General features: G+C 38.9%; 1 protein-coding gene across 4 annotated transcripts in view; it reads left to right on the top strand.

Annotated features, from left to right (window-relative positions):
- KLHL2 (kelch like family member 2) overlaps positions 1-13,953 on the top strand; it is a 117,535-nt gene that overhangs the window by 60,125 nt on the left and 43,457 nt on the right. For 3 of the 4 annotated variants that reach the window (XR_012516957.1, XM_039479194.2, XM_039479196.2), the window contains exon 5: positions 743-905. Coding sequence is in view for 3 of the 4 variants with exons in the window: in XM_039479194.2 (XP_039335128.1) it covers positions 743-905 (163 nt within the window). In the remaining variant the exon portion in view is untranslated. Of the gene's footprint in view, positions 1-742; positions 906-2,330; positions 12,871-13,953 lie in introns of those variants that run through there. The other variant, XM_010332084.2, reaches the window with a different exon arrangement.

The raw sequence follows: 13,953 nt of genomic DNA, 5'->3' as shown, positions 1-13,953 counted from the left end.
TGAGGCTTTGATGTGGTATGGATTACTCTGGGGCCACCCCTTCCCCACAAATCACTGAAGCTCATGATTGCTTGAACTAAAAGAATAAAACCATTTTTATTGAATCATAGCACCCCCTGGCATCCTAATAATTTGTTTTTGTTTTGTTTTGTTTTATTTTGTTTAAGACAGAGTTTCACTCTTTCACCCAGGATGGAATGCTGTGGGGTGATTACAGCTTACTGCAGACTCAACCTCCCAGGCTCAATTAGGGGGCACTACAGGTGCATGCCACCACACCAGGCTAATTTTTGTATTTTTTTTGTAGAGATGAGGTCTGGCTATGTTGCCCAGGCATGTCTCAAACTCCTGAACTCAAGCGATCTTCCTGTCTTGGCCTCCCAAAGTGCTGGGATTACAGGTGTGAGTTACCATGCCCAGCCAATAATTTGTGTCTTTAGAAGTCAAAGCAACAATTTGTTTATGCTTATACAACAAACCATTAATCTAACAAGATCTGAGATATCGTATTCTTCTGACCAAGGAGAAGAGACCTTTGAAAGATTCCATGGAAATTAATGAAGAATGTGAAGAGTCATCATCGTTTTTGAAAATAATTGTTACTTTTGGTTTATGTGGAATATGGGGGTATGGATGCAGATTATAAACTACAGCTGAACCTCTTGTGCCCTCTTGTAGAAGTGGTCAAATAGCCAGTGTTTTTCCAGCCAATTTGTTAAGAATATTAATGTGTGTGTTGCAGGTACTTCTTCCAGCAGCTGGTCTCTTACAGTTACAGGATGTGAAGAAGACCTGCTGTGAATTTTTGGAATCCCAGCTTCATCCTGTCAACTGCTTAGGAATCCGAGCTTTTGCTGATATGCATGCATGTACCGACCTTCTGAACAAGGCCAATACCTATGCAGGCAAGTGGAATAGACCTCAGCTGAATTGGGGAGGAAACTGGAACTGTTGATTTTTGATATGATTCCACAGTGGTCTCTGGAAAGTAATGTCATATATCTGGATCTGGGCTTTATAAAAATACACTTAAAATCTTATAATGGTAATACTGTATAATTGAAGCATACTCATAAAATTCTGAACTTAAAAAACAAGCAACTGTACATTGGGATTGGGCCTGAATAATAGAATAGCTAGGTATTTTGTTTTTGTTTTTGCATTTTTTTTGAGGCAGAGTCTTGCTCTGTCACCCAGGCTGGAGTGTGGTGGTGCAGTCTTGGCTCATTGTAACTCTGCCTTTAGGGTTCAAGAAGAATAGCTGTGTGTATTTTTCTCTCATATTGTTAAATGAATAGACATATGAGAAAGTGTATGCATGTGAAATTAAGTTATTTTAGCACTGACTTTTACATTCTTTTTTTTGCATCCATGAATACAATTTTGTGGCTTAAAAAATCTTCAAAGTGGTGAAATGTAGATACGTTTGGTGGAGTAGAAAAATAGACCACCAATAGAAGCAGCCCACTCCTTGCACGCTGGTTCCATGGCCTACTGCTGGCATCTCCCTGTGGCGGAGGGAGGGCCTATTGCTATTTTCAAGGAGCCCTCACTTTAGCTGCTTTCGGGCCCTTCAGGCCCCTCATCTCTTCCCATCCCCTCAGTTGGGGAGGGAAGATTGTTATAGCTTTGGATGTACCTAAAGGTCACAAATGAAATCTGTATTTTATTTGAGTTTATAAGCATTAAAAAATATGTATTAAAAATGATTATTAGGATATTTATTTTCTTTTTTTAGTTTCTTTGTGCTTTTATTTAATTGTTACATTCTTTTTTTATTTCAGTAGCTTTAGGAGTACAAGTGGTTTTTGGTTACATGGATGAATTGTATAGTCATGAAGTCTGGGATTTTAGTGTACCCCTCACCTAAGTAGTAGACATTGTTCCCTAATCGGTAGTTTTTCATCCTTCACCGTCCTTCCAACCTCCCTACTTCTGAGACTTCCATGTCCATTATACCACTCTGTCTGCCTTTGCATACTGATAGCTTAGCTCCCACTTATAAGTGTGAACATATAGTATTTGGTTTTCCATTCCTGAGTTACTTCACTTGGAATAATGTCCTCCTTTTCCATCCAAGTTGCTGCAAAAGAAATTATTTCTTTATTTTTATGACAGAATAGTATTCTATCATACACACACACACGTGCACACACACACACGTATATACACATATGTATATATGTATATATAAATATACATGTATGTATGTGTGCATATATATGTATATATGTATGTGTATATGTATGTATGTGTATATATATATATATATATATATATATATATATATAACATTTTCTTTATCCACTCATTGGCTGTTGGGCACTTAGGTTGATTCTATGTCTTTGTAATTGTGAATTGCACTGTGATAAACATACACATTCAGGTGTCTTTTTGATATAATGATTTCTTTTCCTTTGGGTAGATACTGGTAGAAATTACAATCCACCAACTGCCTGCAAGACTCTGCTTTGCGTCTATGAGACTCAATAGGAATAGTTCCTATGGAAGCTTCTATGTTCACTGCTCCTTTAGTAGGCTCTAGAACTGCAACCTCCCCCACCCTTCAAATGCAAGAGCCCTTTGTCTAAACTCTTTATTTCAGTGTGCTTACTCTGAGGAGTAAGGAAGCTTTTGGAAGCTTTTGGTACATAGATCTAGGTAAGGGTATATACGTGTGCATATGTGTCTCTGCAGAGAGCATTGAAGACTAGTAGTCCTAGAATTCCTATTTAATTTACCAAATAAATAATGGTTCAGAGTGGTTGGTTGAAGAAACAAAAACATAGTTCTTCAGTAAAGCACATTAGGTTCAATAAATTTAGACTTTATTGATTTCTGTGGGGTGGCCTGATGGCCTAACTGCCCTTTAGAAAATTATTTCATGAAAAAATGTGATCTGAGTTCTAGGAAGCTGATCTATAGATGAGCTTTTAGAATACAACCGTTCTGTAATTTGGGGAATGCCTGTAATGTGTAACAATGTTCATGCAGCATTTTTGAGTAGAATGAAACATTTTATGAAAAACCAAAGACAAATATGAATTTATTAGTGTATTCCAATGCAACCAATTCTGTTCAATTAAGTATAAAATATTACTTCTAAATTCAGACTCCATTAATGCTAGACTTAATGCACCTGCTATAAGTGACTTCTATTAGGAAAACCAAGAAGGCTTTTGTATTTTTAGGTATTTTTTGCTGCATGAAACAATCACTGTTCAACATTATGTCTTATATGTTGTTATATCTGGGCTGCCAGTTGTCTCTATAGTGCTTGGTAAATGTTACTGCTAATGATAGGAAGAGGGTCAGTGTCTGGGGAGAGAATGAAGAAAGTTGGATTAATGCACAGCATATCCGGACATAGTTCATATGATGTACTAGAATTCTTAGTTTTGCTTGTATCAGAACCAACTCATTTACTGTGATTTTAGGGGATCATTAGATTTTTTTTAAAATTTTTCCCTTATTTAAAATCTTAAATTTAGTATACTACAACATATAAAAAAATTTCTACCAGAATTAGAACACCTCTCCATATCTTAGTTTGTAGAGTCCTCCTTTGTAATTATGCCAAGAATTTTTCGTGAAAATTACTCACTTTCAGCAAAATTAAACAGAAACTTCGATTCTTCATTTTTAATATACTATATTTTGCATTCGAATCTAGCTTTAAAGGATGTTCTGCTTTTATACCATGCTTCTGAATCTTGTATTTGCTTGAGTTTCTTAGGTTTTAGGTAACATTTTAAAACATCCTTCATTATGAAAAATTACAAGCACACACAAGAATAGAATAGTTCTTTTCATCCAACTTCAACAGTTGTCAACTCAGGGACAATTTGGTTTTAATTATAATGCTCATTACTCTCCTTCCCTTTTTTTATATGCAAACATTTTATTGAAGTCTAATATACATATAGAAAAGTGCACAAATCCACAAATCATGTCTACAGCTTGAGGAATTTTATACATCCTTTTGTATTAACTTGAAGCAATTGTTATGCTTTACCTATGTATTTCATCCTTCTATTTTAAACAAATGCCATTACAAAGACCTTGCTTGCATAATGAAGCAATTTCCATATCTTTGATGTATTGATAACTAGTTGCAACAAACTTTCCAGAATAATCCAGAATAATACTACAAAACAGTTTGATATGGTTTGGCTGTGTCCCCAACAGATCTCATGTTGAATTCCCTTGTGTGGTGGGAAGGACCTGGTAGGAGGTAGTTGAATCATGGGGGCAGGTCTTTCTTGTGCTGTTCTTGTGTTAGTAAGTCTCATAAGATCTGATGGTTTTAAAAATGGGAATTTCCCTGCACAAGCTCTCTCTCTTTGCCTGCTGCCATCCATGTAAGATGTGACTTGTTCCTCCTTGCCTTCCACCATCATTGTGAGGCCTCCCCAGCCACGTGGAATTGTAAGTCCATTGAACATCATTCTTTTGTAAATTGTCTAGTTTTGGGTATGTCTTTATAAGCATCATGAAAACAGACTAATACACAGTTGTTTTCATAGTGAAACTATCTGATTGTTGTGGATGTTTTAAGCAAATAGGAGGTGGGGAGATAAGGAATCCATGTAGTAAGATGTCTACAGCTCCTTTTCTACCATAAACAAATAATTGTTTTTTAGGTGATCTGTCTTTAAGCACTCTATTTGTCCAGAAAATTTACCCAAACCTTCAAATTACTTTCAAGTCAAATCATATAGCACGTGAAAAACTCCAAGAAGGTGATGGGACACAGTGGCAGTAAAGTTAATATTTTTCTTTTTCTTTTCCCTATCATAGGCAGTATGACCTGTGACAGGCTTTTCTAGGTAGGAAAGAAAAGGAGGAAGAGAAGAAATAAATAGCAATAGAAGACTCAATATATACATACATATATACATGGAAAGCAGAAGGGAAGAGAAAGAGAGGCTGAGGAAGAAAAGGATGGGTAAGGAGAGAAAGCCTGCAGGACCTCAGGGTACTGTCTGGTCCATGGTGTGACTGCATATAAGAGCACTCTTTATCCTTTGAAAACTCACCGGAGATTCTGGACTTAAGAACTGCTTTATTTCTTTCTCTTGCCCATTGGAAACAAGCTTTCTAGAATTCATTATAATTAAATTGTGCAGGTATAATGAGAGAATTACAGTGTTCCATGGCGATCTCGTCTGTGAAATCATCATTATTTTTAATAACATCAACATCTTTAGGGAAAGTAAAAATGTGAATAACCAAATGGGTAGGTTAGAAAATGAGAGCAGGGGAAGACGTAGAATCCACGCTGCTCACCCTGAGATGACCTCGTGGCTTCAGCAGCGTGGTGCTGGCAGTTACAACCTGTCACACTGACCGCACTGCTTCTCCAAGGCACAGAGTGACAGCTTAGTGTGAGCAGACCACTCAGGTTAAATGAACTTCCTGCTGAGGCATGGTGTTCTGGACTCTGTTCATCCTTTGTTACATTCTTGAAGGATTTTTTTTTTTAGCTTGAAAAGCTGTATGAAGTTATTTTTTGTATCATATCTTAAAATGAAATTTTTCTCAGTTAACCCCAAGTATACTGACTTATTCAGAGAGTGTTAGTTTGTGGACTCTTCTCATGTTTTTTGGGTGGTATCTATATTTTAACCGTTTCTCAAATCATTAGCACCTTTTTTTTTTTTTTTTTAAGCATTTTTTTTGGCAGGCCAAAAATACAGAGGAGAAAAAAATTGAACTCATCAGTTTAGATGCATATTAATAGTTCTAGCAAAAGACTGGAAATTGGATTTTAATTATAACTTGAATATGAATTTTATTCAGTATTCTTTGTTGATAGCCAAGCACATTTAAGGGGGAAAAAAAAGTTTCAGACTTCTAGTCATTCCTATACCTCACCACTTCCCATACTGAAAATTTGAGAAACTGCTTAATTCTAGTTCTAACTGATCTTTGGGGAAGTTTGTGGTATCATTTCCTTTTTTAAAACAGAGATGGACTCTTGCTGTGTTGCCCAGGCTGTTCTCAAACTCCTGGCCTTAAAGCAGTCCTCTTGCCTTGGCCTCCCAGAGTTAGGATTACAGACATGAGCTACCACGCCCAGCCTAACAGTATCATTTTTAAGCTAGGACTGTAGCTGAAATTCTGGGCTTGGTAAACACTCAGCATTCCTCAGTAACAGGACTACCTGTGGAGAAGTCCTCCAGAGCCAGGCATGGTGGCCCACACCTGTAATCCCAGCACTTTGGGAGGCTTGAGATGGGCAAATTGCTTGAGGCTAGGAGTTCAAGACCACCCTGGCCAACATGGTAAAACTCTGTCTCTACTAAAAATACAAAAAATAAATAAATTAGCCAGGCATGGTGGTGTATGCCTGTAGTCCTAGCCACTCGAGAGGCTGTGGCACGAGAATTGCTTAAATCAGGAGGCAGGGGTTGCAGTGAGTTGAGATTGCACCACTGTGCTCCAGCCTGGGTGAAGGAGTGACTCCATCTAAAAAAAAAAAAAAAAAAGTCCTTTAGTCACTGATGTGCTTTCATTTTATTTTCCATTCTCTTGCTGCTTTACCCTGGCTGTTCAGGCACCCCTCACTGTCCTGTCCAGTAGACACATAAAATGATCAAACTTTTTTATATGCCCAACTATTTTCATGTGTGTCCTCTCTGTCTTTGTCATAAATGAAACTTTGCCTTTCCCCCAAAACTGTATGTCATAGGCAGACTTCTCAAAGGGATTGCTCCCCACAGCTCACTGGGAACCTGGGTAAAAGGGTACCACTTCCAGACCACTGCTCTCTTGCTGCCACCAGTCTCACTTCTTTACTGGCTGGCTGGCAGGCTACTGCATTCTCTCTGCAGCTCATTTTTCTCTTTTGGCCTCTAGGCATACTTCTCTCTTTTACACTGAGGTTATCTTTCCCTGTGTATTTTGTTTCTCCTGCCATCAACGCCTTCAGAATCTATACTGTTGGCTCACTTGAGACTCCTTCTTCATAGTTCCTTGTGACCATGATCTTCCCTCCACAAACCCATTTGTCACCTTAGACTACAGTTCCAGGGTCTATTGGACCTTTCTGGTATTTGGAACTCTGAAATACCAGAGTTCCAAACCTCCACCTTTGTGCGCACTGTATGTGTGCCTTCTCATTCTCTTGTATTTCTTCATAAATCTGTACTCTCTGGTCCTTACTGTTGTAGCTAACTTGGCTGTTCAGCCTAGATCCAGTAGTCAGTCATTTCAAAGCTACCCACTTTGTATGCCTGGCATTGTCCACACTGTTATGAGTGATAGATAACAGGCTCAATACAATTTAACCCTTGTTTATAATCTAACTTTATAGTCCAGTAACAATAAACTTACACCCTGATTGTATTCAGAATATGCCTTATTCTCTGTAAAACCAGTTTTTGTAACATTTTCTTCTACAGAAAATTTACTTCAGTCATTTGCCCACCTTTCTGTAATTTAGGCTAGGAATCATTGCTTGGAATAAACATCAGAATAAGCTCATGATTTGAATGCTGTCCTCTTGAAAGAAATTTGTGTTGAGTGAGTGATTTTAATAATGGTATATTACTAGCCTTAGCAATGGGATATGCATACCAAAGAATAGATGCTGATTATTCAAGGCTCTACTGCAATGCTAATTTACTGATACAGAAGATTCTTCCTTTGGAGAACTGTGAAAGCACTTGATACGCAGCACTTTTTAGCTAAAGTCATGCCAACTCAAATGACACTTCTTAAAAGAGTTAATCATTTGTATATTCATGCATTCATTATGGTCCTCTTTATTCCTTAGTAAATTACATGCAGTCTCTGCTGTGCTTTGTTGACAGTTTTTTTTTTGTTTTTTTTTTTTTAGCTCACATGAGTTAACTGTATTCAGGTTCATGAAAACTGCCTTATGTTAATGGAACTGATGGAGACGTACATGACTTTTATCTCCTAAAGATTAATAGCGTTGAAAGTCAAAGAATCATGGAGTATTAATGTTGTAGGAAATCTTAGCAGTTATCTAGTCTAACACTTTATTAATTAAGAAAATGAAGACCAGAGATATTTCTATTTTCCCAAAACACTTTTATCTGTTAGGGATGAGCTGCTTGAGGATCTAGGAATCTATTGTTATTAATATTCTTACCCTCACTTCTCAAATAGGACTCTGCATTGAGTATAGAGGAATTATGGAGACCTATCACGACATTTAATTTTGTTCAAAAAGGTGCTTACTGTTTAGAAAGCAAAGACAAAGGGCACTTTGTATCTTATTACAGGATACAAACAGAACAAGTAACACTTGGGACTTATATTGTTGATTTTATTACACTTATTTGGGATGAGAATCCTAGCCTGATGATCTCTCTTGACCTGGTATGGCAAATTCTAGGGACTGTCTTTCATTTCATGATTAGCTTATTTTGTTTGCTAGAGGGAAGCAAACAGAAAAGTTCAGTTACTCTGGAGCGTGAGGGAGAATCCTTACATATATATGGAAGGATGCATATATATGTTGTACATTATATGTGTATAGTTTATGTGTTTAATGTATATAGTATATTGATTCTTTACTACTGGGAATTGTGCCCTATTGCAGTTAGGTATTTGTTCAGAGAGAAGAAACTGATAATTAAATGTTAATATAACTATGTTGGGCTTTATTCAGTGGCCAGTGGTGACCTACTGAAGGCAAATTACTGTCACAAGCTATGATCCATAAACAAAATGACCTGTTAATATCTGGGTGAAAGGTTTGGAGGCAATAATTGAGGTTGGTAATAGGGTTAGAACTCGGGTAATTAAGATAGTTGAATGAAGCAAGATCATAGATACGGGACCTAACTCTGAGTATAAGTAGAGGAAACAGATTAAACTCTGATATGACGTGGCCTTTTAGCATTATATTTTAGGTAAATTATTTGTAGGTACATTTTAGTGTGTGCATATTTATTGCCAGTGTGCAGTAGCTGCTGATTTTTACTATACGGTACTGAGATACGGAGGCTGAAAAAGAATTCATTCACTGAAAAGGAAGAATTTTTCACTTTGGCTGTGTTGTGTTAGGCTTATATTAACCAAAGTAATGCAAAAATACTAGGGTTTTAGTTGATGATATATTCAATGGAAATCAATTATGTAATCGTGTCCAGAAAGGTGTAAGGTGATTAACCCTGTTCTGTCCAGATCCAACCATAGCTATGAAATTGAGTTTATTTTTAGGTTCAGTGTTTTAGAGAGATTGATGCAGTAGAGCCCTGAATATATAGCCAGGGTGATGCTGAAGACTCCAAATCATGTTGTGCAAGGAGTGGTTGAAGGACCTAGGACTATACAGACCAGAGGAGGATAATTTGAGAAAATGTAATGCTCTTTGTAAGATTTTGAGGGATTTCATAAGAGACAGATTAATCTTGTTCTGTTTATTGTGGTAGGCAGAATTATCAGTGTTAAAAAATAAGAGTGAAAAGATTTTAGAGTAACTCACAGAAGAACTTCTAATAGTGTTTGTATTAGTCTGTTTCCATGCTGCCAATAAAGACATACTCGAGACTGGGCAGTTTACAAAAGAAAGCTTTATTGAACTTACAGTTGCACATGGCTGGGGAGGCCTCATAATTATGGTGGAAGGCAAGGAAGAGAAAGTCACATCTTATGTGGATGGCAACAAGCAAAGAGAGCTCGTGCATGGAAGCTCTTGTTTTTAAAACCATCGGATCTCTTGAGAGCCGTTCACTGTCATGAGAACAGCATGGGAAAGACCCATCCCCATAATTCATTCATCTTCCACTGGGTCTCTCACAACACATGGGAGTTATGGGAGCTACAAGATGAGTTTAGGGTGGAGACACAGAACCAAACCATATCATTCCACCTCTGGCACCTCCCAAATCTCATATGTTCACATTTCAAAACCAATTATGCCTTCCCAACAGTCCCCCAAAGTCTTAACTCATCTCAGCATTAACTCAAAAGTCTACATTCCAAAGTCTCATCCGAGACAAGTCAAGTCCCTTTCGCCTATGAGTCTGTAAAATCAAAAGCAAGTTAGTTACTTCCTAGGTACAATGGGGATACAAGCTTGGGTAAATACAATCATTCCAAATGGGAGGAATTGGCCAAGACAAGGGGGCTACAGGCCCCATGCAAGTCTGAAATCCAGTGGGGCAGTCAAACCTTAAAGCTCCACGGTGATCTCCTTTGACTCCATGTCTCACATCCAGGTCACACTGATGCAAGAGCTAGGTTCCCATAGTCTTGGGAAGCTCCACCCCTGTGGCTTTGCAGGTTACAACCTCCCTCTTGGCTACATTCATGGGCTGGCGTTGAGTGTCTGTGGCTTTTCCAGGTATACGGTGCAAGCTGTCAGTGGATCTACCATGCTGGGGTCTGGAGGGTGGTGGCCGTTTTCTCACAGCTCTCCCAGGCAGTGCCCCAGTAGGGAACTTGTGTAGGAGCTCTGACCCCACATTTCCCTTCTACACTGCCATAGCACAGGTTCTCCATGAGGACCCTGCCCCTGCAGCAAACTTCTGCTTGGGCACCCAGACATTTCCATACATCTTCTGAAATCCAGGTGGAGGTTCCCAGACCTCAATTCTTGACTTCCGTGTACTGGCAGGCTCAACACCATGTGGAAACTGCCACGGCTTGAGGCTTACACCCTCAGAAGCCATGGCCCGAGCTCTTTCAGCCACAGCTGGAGTGGCTGGGATGCAGGCACCAAGTCCCTAGGCTGCATACAGCATGGGGATCCTGGGCCTAGCCCACAAAACCACTTTTTCTTAGTAGGCCTCTGGGCCTGTGATGGAAGGGGCTGCTGCAAAGATCTCTGACATGCCCTGGAGACATTTTCCCCATTGTCCTGGTGATTAACATTCTGCTCCTTGTTACTTACGCAAATTTCTGCAACCAGCTTGAATTTCTCCTCAGAAAATGGGATTTCCTTTTCTATGGCATTGTCAGGCTGCAAATTTTTCAAACTTTAATGCTCTGTTTCCCTTTTGAAACTGAATGCCTTTAACAGCACCCAAATCACTTCTTGAATGCTTTGCTGCTTAGAAATTTCTTTCACCAGATACCCTAAATCATCTTTCTCAAGTTCAATGTTCCACAAATCTCTAGGGCAGGGGCAGAATGCTGCGAGTCTCTTTGCTACAACATAGCAAGAGTCACCTTTGCTCCAGTTCCCAACAAGTTCCTCATCTCCATATGACACCACTTCAGCCTGGATTTCATTGTCCATATCATTATCAGCATTTTTGTCAAAGCCATTTAACAAGTCTCTAGGGAGTTCCAAACTTTCCCACGTTTTTCTGTCTTCTTCTGAGCCTTCTAAACTGGTCCAACCTCTGCTTGTTACCCAGTTCCAAAGTGGCTTGCACGTTTCTGGGTATCTTTTCAGGAGCACCTGACTCTACTGCTACCAATGAATTTATTAGTTCATTTTCATGCTGCTGATAAAGACATACCCAAGACTGGAAAATTTACAAAAGAAAGAGGTTTATTGGACTTACAGTTCCACATGGCTGGGGAGGCCTCACAATCATGGTGGAAGACAAGGAAAAGCAAGTCACATCTTACATGGATGGCAGCAGGCAAAGAGAGCTTGTGCAAGGAAACTCCCATTTTTAAAACCATCAGATCTTGTGAGATTCATTCACTATCATGAGAACAGCATGGGAAAGACCTGCCCCATAATTCAGTCATCTTCCACTGAGCCCCTCCCACAACACATGGGAATTATGGGAGCTACAAGATGAGATTTGGCTGGGGACACAGAGCCAAACCTTGTCAGTGTTCAAAGATGATATGCTGTCTTGCCATTTCTGGATGTGTGCAAAATGTAGCCAGATAACCATTTATTGTGAAAATTTTTGAGGTTACGCATACATATCATAAAAGCTGTCTCAGGTGACCTTTCAGATCCTTTATACCATTAAATCTTATGATTTTTATGGCATTACTGAAAAAGAATTAACAGGGTTTATGAAACAATTCACATTAGGGATTAAAAAAGAGTGGGATGACGAGAGAAGGGGTAGTTGTTTAATGGATATAGCATTTCATATTTGCAAGACGAAAATGTTAGATCTTTTTCATAACAGTGTGAATATACTTTTTTTTTTGAGATGGAGTTTCACTTTTGTTGCCCAGGCTGGAGTGCAGTGGTGTAATCTTGGCTCACTGCAACCTCCACCTCTCAGGTTCAAGTGATCCTCCTGCCTCAGCCTCCCGAGTAGCTGGAATTACAGGTATGCACCACCACGCCTGGCTAATTTCTTGTATTTTTAGTAGAGATGGGGTTTCATCATGTTGGCCAGGCTGATCTCAAACTCCTAAACTCGGGTGATCCACCCACCTCAGCCTCCCAAAGTGCTGGGATTACAGGCGTGAGCCACCCACCCCCCAGTGTAAATATACTTAACACTATTAAGCTGTATGCTTAAAAATAGTTAAGGTGGTAAATTTTATTGGTTTTACCATGTAATAAAAGAGAGGGAGGGAGGCAAGAATGACTGTGGCTAAGACTTCATTCAGCTTTGGAATCAGAGTAGAGCAGTTAAGACACAAAGGGAACATGGGAGGTCCAGCAGGTGTCTGGAGGAAGGCACTGAAACTGTTTGAAATGTAGGTATAACCTCATCCTGTTTACTTGAGGAAGAACCAGAAGTGACATGCAATATCAACTTAAATGTTTTCAGATTGGGCCAAATGTTTAACAGTAGCCACAGTCAACTAAGCCAGAGGAAGAACTTGATTTATTTTAAGAAGAATATCAACAGACATAGTCAGAGAATTTTTATCAAGTATCAGGCCAAAGAGTGAAGCAAAGCATCAGTGGAAAAATGCACATTATGAAAAGTCAGACCATAGAGCTCAAAACAGGCCAAGGTAAGTGGCCCAAGGTACTAATTAATGTGAGGGTTTTTAGAGAACTGCTAGTGTGTGATACTGGTTTCATGGTGTGTGGGTGGCTCTGACTTGTTCAAAAGAGCCATGACGATTAGATCATATTAATGTAGAGACTAACAGTTAGAAATTTAAACATTGGGGTTTCAGGGAGAGATTGGATCTGGGAGCACAATATTAGGGTAATAAAGATAAATGGGAATTGTAATGTAGGTGAGGTAGTTAAAACAGAGCTAGTGGAGAATCAAAAGGGGGCTTAAGGCAGGCAGGACTGTAGCTAATACCTAGTTTTAGGGAGATGAAGGAGGCAGATTGAATGATCAGAAAGGTAGAAAAATATGTAGAATCCTAACCAGTAGAGAGGGTCATTAAGGTTAAAATCAGCAGAGAGATTGAGAAGGACTAATGCCAAGAAGACAGCTTCCTAAGAACTACTTCAAGGTAAAATTGAGCCAGAGGCTATGCCATAATATAAAGATGTGAGCATGTATCAGCACGCAGAGGCTTCAGTATTACGGTCTGTTCTTCAGAAGTCTGGTGTGAGGCTGACAAGTTAGGACAGTGGCCAAGGTAGCGATGGTAAACCAGTGATCTTTCTTTTTTTAGGATAGCAGATATTTGTCCACTGAAGTCAAGACGATGACATGCATTGACTGTCTATAGCAATACTTTCTTTCTCACTAGGGAAGGAAAGTAGTTGGGTCTAGTTGCTTGTTTTGTTTTTGTTTTTTAATTTACATCACCAGTGTTTTCACATGATTATAAACTTTTAATAAAATTTGTGATAAAATACATAACATGAAATTTATCAACTTAACCATTTTAAATGTTCCATTCAGTAATGTTATGTGTAAGTATTTGCTTTGTTGTGAAATGGATCTCCAGAACATCTTCATTTTGCAAAACTGAAACCCTGTACCTTTTAAGCAACTCTTCCATTTTCTACGAGTCCCTGGCAAGTGTTATTATACTTCCTGTTTCTATAAATTTGGCTCCTCTAGATACCTTATACTAGTAGAATCATACAGTATTTTTTATTCTTGTGACTGGCTCACTACACTTAGC

Source organism: Saimiri boliviensis, chromosome 3, assembly GCF_048565385.1.
Source record: "Saimiri boliviensis isolate mSaiBol1 chromosome 3, mSaiBol1.pri, whole genome shotgun sequence".
Lineage (NCBI taxonomy): Eukaryota > Metazoa > Chordata > Mammalia > Primates > Cebidae > Saimiri > Saimiri boliviensis.
Note: the sequence above shows the minus strand (reverse complement) of the source record. Positions and strands in the feature narration are given on the sequence as shown.